This window comes from Mus caroli, chromosome 5 (genome assembly GCF_900094665.2).
Source record: "Mus caroli chromosome 5, CAROLI_EIJ_v1.1, whole genome shotgun sequence".
NCBI classification, from domain to species: domain Eukaryota; kingdom Metazoa; phylum Chordata; class Mammalia; order Rodentia; family Muridae; genus Mus; species Mus caroli.
The window spans coordinates 95,813,396-95,824,653 of record NC_034574.1 but is presented as its reverse complement, the minus strand read 5'-3'; the positions used below and the strand labels follow the sequence as shown (position 1 = coordinate 95,824,653).

The 11,258-nt window shown below is 41.9% G+C and overlaps 1 protein-coding gene across 4 annotated transcripts in view; it reads left to right on the top strand.

Annotated features, from left to right (window-relative positions):
* Mapk10 (mitogen-activated protein kinase 10) overlaps nucleotides 1-11,258 on the top strand; it is a 284,681-nt gene that overhangs the window by 238,129 nt on the left and 35,294 nt on the right. For all 4 annotated transcript variants that reach the window (XM_021162158.2, XM_021162159.2, XM_029477300.1 and 1 more), the window contains one exon: nucleotides 1,102-1,226. In XM_021162158.2, coding sequence (XP_021017817.1) covers nucleotides 1,102-1,226 — 125 coding nt within the window. The remainder of the gene's footprint in view (nucleotides 1-1,101; nucleotides 1,227-11,258) is intronic.

Here is an 11,258-nt window from a genome sequence, read left to right as displayed (position 1 = left end):
CATGCCAGTGCTGAGGAGGACTGAGCATGCGCTTGTGGTCATGCCAGTGCTGAGGAGGACTGAGCATGCGCTTGTGATCATGCCAGTGTTGAGGACTGAGCATGCGCTTGTGGTCATGCCAGTGTTGAGGAGGACTGAGCATGCGCTTGTGGTCAGCCCAGTGTTGAGGAGGACTGAGCATGCGCTTGTGGTCAGCCCAGTGTTGAGGAGGTGCGGGCAGGTCAGCCAGACAAAAGTTCCAGGCCTGTCTCAACAGATAAATAAAAGAGGTCTATAGTGCTTGGAGAACAGTACCCAAGGTTGTGCTCTGACTTTCACACTTGTGTGCCTGCGCACACATGTGAGAGAACACAGACGCAAACATGTTTCAAACACAAAAATGGATGTGACTTCAAAAAATAGTGCTATTGAACGAATGTGCTTGCTGTCACCGCCTGTTTGTATCACTGACCCTGCCCCAGCCATACAATTCACCGTGCCACCTTGTACATGATATGGAGAGTTTTCTTAGCCACTACCTGATTCTACCAAGTCGTGTTTCTAATTCATTCTAATGAACACAGAATGTTAAAACAAAACTCAGGAGTTAAAGGATGTCATTTTTATCACACTCAGCTTGCTTTTACACATCAGGGACATATGGGCCACACTGGCATGCAAGTCAGTTTGAACTTTACTTAAATTCTGCTGATCTGCATTGTGTATGAGAACATGGAAGCACACTGATCGATTTCCCACACCCACCCCTACGTATGAATTGTGCATTTCCACAGATTGCCACACCCTAATCCCATCCATCTGGCATCCTTACAGATGGGCCACACCAGTTCCTTTAACTATTTAAACTTCGTGGAGGGTAAATGCTATTTATAATTCTTACAGAATAATCATACTCAAATATTTGTAATGTATAATCCTCAAAGAGCTCTCAAAATGATAACTTAGATTTTGAGATTAAAAAAAATTAAAAGCTTCATTTCTTTTTATAGCGTGTGACTCTATTAGGATGACAGTGGCTGTTTTCAGTTTGTTCTCCAGACAATAAACACCCTTGCCAAGAATGAGAAGCTTAGGAGTCACTCTTTTCACTTGTCATTTCAGCCAGCCAAGCCAGGGATTTGTTGTCTAAGATGTTAGTGATTGACCCAGCGAAGAGGATATCGGTGGACGACGCACTGCAGCATCCGTACATCAACGTTTGGTACGACCCGGCTGAAGTGGAGGCGGTAAGCCATCAGCCACAAACCACCCATAGCAAGTGCTGAAAACAGTTAAACTCACACAAAAAGGAGCCCACACAAGCCGTTTGCCATCCCCACATCAAAGGCTATCCCGTGATGCTCTCTTCTTCAACACGAGGATTTTAACTTCATTTCTTTCCCAGACCTCCTTTGAATGGGATGTGTTCCGATGCCATTTCTTACAGTTCACACGTAGGTCTCCCCCAGGGTGTTTAGCTGTCAACCTCTCCCGATGCAGACTTCATGGGAGAAAAGGGTTCACTGCTTGATGCTACCTCACTTTTATTTTCTTTATGGCGCATCGACATTGACACCATAAGGTATTTAAGGATATTTCTGTAATGGAGCTTTTCCTAGGATACCGGTGGCTTAGCAACTACATGAACAACACACAAGAAAGTAGATATTTCAAATGGGTCCTTATTTTCTAGTTTGATTCTAACTAATACAGTATAGTATGTCTCTGGTCTTCCACCTACGTAAGGTTTATAGGTTGTAGAAGCTTAACTCCTCGCTTTACAAGTATTTCCAAGCACCTATTACCTTCTCTGTGAGTGTTTTCTCTCTGTGAGTGTGTTCGTCCATGTTTATTTCAGCTTCTGTGGGGAGCTGCCCCATAGGTGCTGCCCGTGTGCGGGAGGCTCTGCAGACCTCCTGATGAGAAGTTTCTTTCTGTGACGTTTGTCAGCGTATCTATCAGCACTATTGCCTTTTCTTGAAAAAGGCAACATGTCCTTAAAGTATTTGAACACTGGTGGTAGCTCCTGTCACTGATGCGATACTCCAGCTTTGTAGTTGAATTTACTCGGCATCATCCAATGATTTGCCTTTAATCTTCTCTGTGCTGCAAGGCATTCTTGCTTAAAGACAGACTTGCTTTGCTCAAATCTCTTCTTCTCTGCACTGTATGTGTTTTCTGGAGCCGACGATGCTTAGTTCAACCCTGCCCAATTCTTATTTCTTACTTATCCTTTCTTTGTGTATGTGAGAAGCAAGTGGTTAGTGTTCAAAGTTTACAGGAGATCCTCGTCCTGACTCCCCCAGCTGCACAAAGGGGCCTTTACTATCTTGTGGGATGGTTTTCTTAAATTTTGTCCACCTGAAAAGTTCTACCATGATGTTGGTGTCTCAATTTGCTTCAGGCTTATTTTAGTCACCTGGTTTGATTTTTTTATAAAATACAATCCTTCCAGTGAAATACATTAGAGTTTCTAATGTTCTTAATACTAGTCTATATTCTCAAGACTCAAATATAGATTCTTGCCTTGTCTTTCATACGCTGTAAAAACTTTTAAAGAGATTCAGAGAGTAGAAAGTGCAAAAGAGAAATAAGTATATGAATAAATATATTTAAAATTAGGTGGTATGGATTTTTTTTTCTGATAAAATTTAAGAAAATGTTTTAGGTACCTTTGCAAAAATGTTAGCTAAACATAAATTATTTGACATTGCCAATCTTTTATTGTGAAAGTTCTAAACCTGTGGCATGTTTATCTTTCCTTATATCTGATTTCATGTGCTCAATCTGTTTTTAATGGATCGCAGCCTCTAATTTAATTGGAGTCATAAAGCCTGCATTTGGAATTCACTTGTAATTATGTTGCCTATAAAACAGACAGTTACTTAGAATCTACAACAGAACATTAGAATAATATCAATGAATTTTTAAGTTTATTTCAACATTTCATCCTTTGTAGGATGGGAAAAAAACCCTACCTAGACCCTTTTTCTCAATATTGTCATCACAGAGCATAGATAGTAACAAGACAAGGTGTATAAATGTAAGGATCCAGTATAGCCTGAGGATTTCATAAAGGAATCAGCTAAGAGAGACGAAGGAGCAAGTGTTTGACATCAAAACTGCAGTCACTGGCTGCACACTTGTAAAGCTGTCTTCCAGCTACAAAACTTGCAGTGAATCCTGCCCCCAGGGCAAGGGTGGTTTATTACTCTCAGAAGTAAATTGTGCAGGTCACAGCCAGTCAGAAACAAATCCTAAGAGTGTGGGAATAACCGTCAGACATGCTTTGTTAACCTACCTATATGGGGTCAGAAGACGTGTCTTGATCCCTTGAGTGTTGAAAACAAAGGATACAGAGCTGATCCATGGGTTGGCTTGTGTTGGAGTCAGGCTTGAAGCCAGCAGTGGGGTGCCACCGTACCCTGGGTGCTGCTGTCTGAGAGCCCCTAGGACAGTCATGGTGGCTCCAGGGTTACTCTGGGCATCCGGGCTTAAGGACAGGTTGAGCCAGCCAAGCATCTTGTGTTCCCCGGGTTATGGGCCCCAGGTGCCTGAGAATCCGGAAGAGGTGAGGAGGCCAGAAAGGACCTTGTGTGTGGCAGCTCCTTGGGACTTCCAAAGATAAGTTGAAAAGATAGAATGGAGAAGGAGCTATGGGTGCGAACAGGGTTAAATGCTGGGACTGGGCGTTTTCCTGGAGTCCTTGTGGGGAGACTCAGGAAAGGAACTCTGTTGGGAGAAGATAGTCTATACTAATATTGCTCATTCTTTTTCAAAACTGAAGATTAATTTGGATACTAAAACTGAGATGGGTGAAAATGTAATCTACCTGTGCTCCTTACACAGAGTCAAACAACCTGTGGGCATGTTTATGGGGTATTGTCCTGTTAATTGATATAGGAGCGCCCAGCCACTCTGTGGGTAGCATCTTTACTTGGGCAGGTAGTGCTGGGCTAAGCTTGAACCTCCGACTTCAGTTTCTGTTCTTGCCATGACTTCCCTTGATGATGGGCTGTAACCTGTAAGCTGACATAAGCCCTTTCTTTACCTAAGTGGATTTTGGTCACAGTGCTTGCCATAGCAACAAAAGGAAACCAGAAAAGAGACTAGGACACAGCGTTACAGAGTAATTCTGTGCAGTAGGTTGGCAAATACCAAGGTTTAGGAACAGCTACATAGACGCAAACTGTGTTACAATCAACGGAACAACAAAGCACAAAATACCAGAGATTGCCTGATGCTGTGGAGAGCCAGAACTGATGCAGCTGTACCAGTTAAATAATGTAGAGGAGGTCATGAGGACCAGTTGGGCAGTCAGGAGTCATCTCTGGAGAGACATTCAACTCTGATGGGCACTCAACAGTGGTCGAACAAAGGATGGCGTCAGACTAAGTCAAAAGCAGGTGCCCTTGAATCAACCAAGAGATTAGCAAAGATACGCATGTATTTGAAACCCAAGATCAAAGAAATAGTTTACCGGAGACCAGGGGTACTGGCTGTCCAATACATAGAGTTGGAGACATAAGGGAATCCACTTACTTCTACTGAGATGAGTCAGGAGACATGCCGAGACATCTCCACTGTCTCCTGCTGAGATAGTTTCCTGTGGCTGAAGGATGAGCCTGTGATGCACAGCTGGGAAAGGTCATCCCCCAACCACAGAGCAGATCTAGGCAGGAAATCAGCATCCTGCCCACAGACTGCACATACCTAGCACAGATCTCTTCATTCGCACCTTGGAAACCTCTGAGTGGAAGAGAAGTAAGCAAACAGCTGAAGACATCCTTCCAAGGAGAAAAAGTTGGAGGTTAGAAATGGATAAGGACCTTGCCAGCCAGGTGAGGTAAAGAACATTTCTAATAAATATATAATTTCCTCAAGTATCTTGCAATTTCTTGTCAAGAATGTTAATGTGATAGCCATGGCAGGAGACCATGCTCCTTTGGGGGATCCTACTGAATTTTTGTACCATCTCCCACTTGTACAGGGCTCATGGAGATCAGGGTTGGACACAGGCGTGTTGGGGGAGTGGGGAAGGATCCAGTTGTCTTCCCTTAGACTGCCCTACTTCTGCAGATTTAATGCCCACTAGGTAAAATGATACAGTCATTCCATCATCTAGCTCAGAGCTTTTGGCTACTTTTTCCTTTTCTCCCTTTTAGTTTTATTTTTGATCTTTCCTTCACCCCTTAGGTTTCTTTTTATTTTCAACAACTTCTGCTCAATTCACACAGGCCTTGAGAATTCTTTGGTAGCTTAAGTCTTTACACATTGGCTCTCCATATATGAACTGAAATCAAAAGTCACCTCTCTTTTTAACATAAACAATGATGATTTAGCAATGACTTTAAAAACCAAGAACCAATCCAGCTGTGATGACATGTGCCTGAAGTCCTAGCACAGGAAAGGCTAAGGCAGGAAGATTGCCTGGGACTGTCAGCTAGCCTAGGCTACATAGCAAATGCCTACCCAGGAAGAGCTACTTAATAAAACAGTAAGACCTGACTTACAAAACAAAACACACAAAAGAACAACACAAGTTCCCTGCCGGGGACAGTCTTCAGATGTGGGTTTTCTATCTTATGTGCTTTTCACTTGTCTAATGCATGATTCCTGGATGAGAGAAGGGGCTGTCCCTCACAGATGTCAATCATCTGTACACTGCAGTGAAAACCCGCTGACCCTCAACCAGACACGGATCAGCCACTGTAGTATAACAAGCAGACTGTATTCATCTGTCTCGAGCTGACTCTTAAACAGCCATTTAACTCCGGGTATGAAACAGCAACTTGGCCAGATTTTTATAACTGAAATGTATGTACAATTGCTGAATAATCAAGCAATCCTAAGGTTGTGCTGCCTAGGACTAGAGGTATTGTTTTAAGACTCACTTGAAGTGTATGTACTGACTATGTACTTCCTTCGAAGTTCAAGTAGTTGAGGTTGTGGATAGGAAATTATCCTCATTCATCAGGACTGTTCGCTTTCAACCCCCTCGGCTATACTTTCACAGTACAAGCTAACAGGATTTTATTATGAACATCTTGTTTCTTGCAGTATTAAGCCTACTTGATGAATGAGTTAATTTATGTATGGTTTCGACACTTACTTACTGTGGCTTAGCTCATTGTCATCTATTGAATTCTCTAGAATCCATAACGAATTCCTTATAACAACATCATAAACAACAGAATTTTAAATACACGCATTAACAAATATCTTCAGTATATCCTATAGGACTCAGTGTGCATATACTTAGGACTGGCCAGGAAAATCTGAGCCACAAGAAAAAGGAGTCAACATATTTAATATTCAGACAGCTCATCAGTAGGTGCTCACCTCTTGGAGATAAACCTCTGAATGAAATATACATAAGCTTTCTCCAAGTGTTTTATTATCTGTACATTAAACTGGTGAGTCTGACTTTAGTACTAAGCGTTAAACATTAAGTATCTGGGAAGAGGTGATTTAAATGAGTTATAAATGCAAGCAGCTCTGTATAGAAAGCCTCCTTCCCACCGGGAGGAAGGGATTGAAGGCTGTGTAATTGGCATTTCCACTGGTGAGCAATATCAAAAGGTGAGAGCATGTCTTTAAGTGGTTTCTGAATGATTAATCCACCGGAAACTCAGAAAACCACCATTCATGTTTGATGGCTTCTGCCTCAGAATGTGGGCACACACTTAAAATCCTGGTAAATATCATCTGTGCTTTCTCTCTGTGCCTGAGGAGAGAGCAATTGCATCTGAAATTTATCACACTAAGTTTACTAGCGACTTTCCAACACGAATCAAATATTCAGTAAACATAAACCACAGGGCTTTGGATCTTTAAAGGCTGTCTGGATACTTTTCACAAATTTTATTAAAGAAAAAAAAATCCCTCCTTCACTAAAATGAGTTATAAATGCAAACAGTTTCTGTTTATGTTGATAGAAAATGCCTTTTTAAAAATGTCACTAGAAGACTGCCCAGTGCCTCTCTGAGTATGACCTTGGGCAATGTCTTAGTTAGGGTTTCTATTGCTTTGATGAAACACCATGACCAAAAAGCAAATTGGGGAGGAAAGGGTTGCTGTTGATCACCAAAGGAAGTCAGGACAGGAACTCAAGCAAGGCAGGAACTTGGAGGCAGGGGCTGATGCAGAGGCCACAGAGGAGCACTGCTTACTGGCTTGCTTCATATGACATCCTCAGCCTGCTTTCTTATAGAACAGAGGACCACAGCCCAGGGATGGAACCACTCACAGTGGATTGGGCCCTACCCCATTCATTACTAGGTAAGAAAATGCCCTCCAGCCGTATCCTATGGAGACAACTTCTCCATTGTGGACCTTCTTTTCAGATAACTCTAGTCTGTGTGTCAAGTTGACATAAGCCTAGTCAGCACAACTGATCCTTTGGCAACTTAATATACAAATATATCTCTATTAAACCATATCTTTTCTTGCTCATTCACCCCCCAAGATCTTGCATTAAAAACACAAATAACTTTGAAAGTCCCACAGTTTTTACAAACTCAAACAGATCAAAATTTCAGCCTCTTTACAATATCCAATCTCTCTAAGACTCCAAATTTTCTTTGAAAAGTTCAAAGTCTTTCATCTGTGGACTAATGTAAAAATCAGGACTAGACTAGATGCCTTCCTCAAGAGGGAAGAGAAAAGGCACAGTCACAATATGAACCAAGCAAGATCAAACTCCAACAGAATAAATAACTCAATGTCAGATTATCTGGGATTCACTGAGGATGTTCTGGGCTCCTCTGAGAAGCTAGAGTAACTTCTCCAGCTCCTCTCTCTGCAGCACACACGGCTGATCTTCTAGGCTCCAGCAGGCTTCACTCACCACTGTTGCTGTTCTTAGAGCTCATCCCATGGAACTGGCATCTCTAATATGCTGGGGTCTTCAGCTGCAACTGGGCTGCACTTTCACTAATAGCCTTTCATAGACTCTCTTCACAGTGCCAACCCTCAAATTTTTGGTATGACCCCTTCAGTCCCTGGCCTTCAACTGCTACCAAGGCTGTGCCTTTACCAATGGCGTCTCATGGTACCAAGCTATAGCTGCTTTCCATGGCTTCCATGCTTTCCATGCTTTTTCATGCATTCAATTCTATAACCACCTGGGTGGCTTTTACATTACCAAGTTTGTCTGTCAGCACAAAGTACAACCTTGACCTCTTCTGCAAAACAGCTTGTGTGTGCTAACCCTAAGGAAACACTTCCCAGAAGATTTCACTTCGGTGATGCTGGTCTCTTCTCAATTACTGTTAGCTTCCTAGCTCCAGCTGAACAGCTTCAATTGTTTCAATAACCAGCACTAGTCTCTTGTTATGGCTGACTCTTGAGCCCTGGCAAACCAGAAAAACAGAATCTCGATTCAAAATAACAAATGGCCTCATAGAGTCTTTAAACTTCCCTCTGAAACTTTACCAGCCAGGCCTCCATCTTCTGCACTGCTCTCTTCTAACCTTCCACAGAAATATCGCTGAGATTTCAACACTTAGTGGCTTTTCTAGTTCCAAGTTCCAAAGTCTTCCCACAATTCTCCCCAAAACATGTCCAGCTCTATCATAACAATATGAACTATGCTGGCACCAACATGCCTTAGTGAGACTTTCTATTGCTGTGACAATACACCATGACCAACAAGCAAGTTGGGAAGGAAAGGGTTTATTCACTTTACAGTTCCTCAGCACTGTTCATCACTGAAGGAAGCTAACAGAGGAACTCACGCTGGGCAGCAACTGGAGGGAGAAGCTGATGCAGAGGCCACGGAAGGTGCTGCTTACTGGCTTGCTCCCCATAGCTTGTCAGCCTGCTTTCTTATAGAGCCCAGGACCACAGCCCAGGGATGCCACAACTCACAATGGGCTGGGCCCTCCACTTTCAATCACTAATTGAGAAAATAACTCACAGTCTGATCTTATAGAAGCATCTTCCCCGAGGTTCCCTCCCTTCAGATAACTCTACTTTGTGTGTCAAGTTGACACAAGCCTAGCCAGCCCAGACAATTTCTTATTTCTTTCTTAAAGTTTTATATGTGCACCCAATCTTCTAACGTTGAAAAAAATATTCATTGTTTTTCTTTAGCGCCTTTGAATCATATTTATTACTTTGAATCTAAGTTTGCAAAATGCACACTGAGTTTTTCTATATATTTTCAACTAAACATACCACTACATGTAACAAAGCCAATCAAAGTGGCTCATTTTTGAAGGGCAAGGGCCCACTTGAAGCTTTCAAGAAGAGAATTAATTTCAGGAAGATTTCTCCAATTGTTTTTTGGAATCTTATGAAAATTAGATTAAAGTTGTCTCTTGTATTCACAAGTAGATCAAAACACCTACAATTCAGACTGAGGGGGGGGGGAATAACTTCCTGAGTTAGTTGACTGCCATGTGTTCAGTTTCATAGTTTATTATCATAATTGTTATTAGTAAGTTTGAAAATCAGTCTGATAACTGCTATAGCAGGTTGTGTGTGAGCTACAGACTGCGTTGTTTTTAGAAGACAGACAACGGCACTGCTAAGGGAGCAGAAAGATCTTGATTTTCTTCTCTCCTCTTTGCATCACTTAAATTCCGGCTTTTCAGACTAAATGTTCCTAAGAATTTTTCTAAGTATGCTTTGTCCAGATCTCACAGAGCTTATAAACTGGCTACATCTCTCTCAGCTGTTCCCGCCATCTGTCCCAACACAAGGCCCACCTCATGAGATTTCTTATTACGGAGTACAGCGTGCTGTGAAAAACTCAGAGAGCAGCAACATGGCGAGATGAATTTGAGGACCAGTTTGGTGCCATCTATCTGTTGAAGAGAAGACCCTTTTAGTGCAGACTGGAACCCTGAGGATACACACTTAAAATGGATACACACTTAGAACTAAGTGGGAAGACACAGGAGCTACAAGGAATGCGAGTTTAATTACATGTTTAATTATAGAAAGAGCACTTCATAGTCTGTAGCTCTCATTTACTTGGTAGAAGGTAAATCAATGGCTGTGATTCCTAATATTTGCACTTTGCAGATTTTTAAACATTTCCATCTGTTTATGCTGATGTAGCCTTTCAGCAACAAAGTGTGAGCAATTTACTAATTGCCTTTTAGAGAAAATAAAACTTCACCACATGCTGTATCCCCAAGGTCTGCTTGTTCAAGCGAAGGTGTCTTTGAATCACATTCTGGTTGTTTTGATATTGTTGCATGACATCACCAGGGGCTTGTCACAGTGTGTGTTGTAAGCAGACTTAGCCACCTGCTTTCAGGGCCTCCTCCTCCTCTCTGACTTGTGAAAGGAGTGTGCCCTTCACTCTTAGTTGAATTAGCCCTCATTTTAGAAAACTATTCTATGAAAGAGCAAGGTTCATCTTGATTTCAATTCGTTGGCATATATAGAATCTGCTGAGCAGGTGAGAAACCAACACGGTTGAATGGTTCATTCTCAAAGGCACACCTGCGTTGGATACAAAGATACCCTCGCTAAGAGTCCATGCTTGGGCTTTCCGAGACGCCCACATGCTAATCATTATTTGTAAGCTCTGGATTGAGCAGCCACATAGCTGTCTTCCAAGATGAATGCTTATCTGTAGAAACCCTAAACAGTTTTGCTACTTGAAGCATTTTCTTTGGCTCGTTTCTCTCAGGTTCAGTGCAGTTTTGCTGAACGATGAAAATGTAAATATGATACCTTTCATTAAAAAATACCTGTGAACACACTCCTGTCCCATGGTATTCCCCAGGACTAATGCTCACTGTGTCCAATGCTCACCAATATTGTCAAGCCCAAACTACACAAATTGGAAGACAGTTCCCAGCTCTTAGGAGTGTGCAACCCAGCACTAGCTTTCTTACTGTGCAATGGTTCCTTGCATGAACTGAGAGCCTTTGAAAATTATTCTGGGGTCAGATGGGTGTAGTCATGGACCTATGACTTTCTGGGCATACAGTTTATAATCTCCACAGGATTTTTGGAGTGACTTTACCACAAACCTAGTTATTTATTATTTATTTAGTTTTATTTTTGATTTGCTTGGGGCCTTTTCTATGCACTTTACCACTGAGATGCATCCTCAGACTCCATATTTAGTTGTGAAAAAGCAATGAACCAGCAGAGAAAGCTTATTTTAGCAAACCCCCAAAAATGCTGATAATGTTTTTTCTTTTTTTTTTCTTTTTTTTAAAATTTTTAATATTTTTATTACATATTTTCCTCAATTACATTTCCAATGCTATCCCAAAAGTCCCCCATAGCGCCCCCCACTTCCCTACCCACCC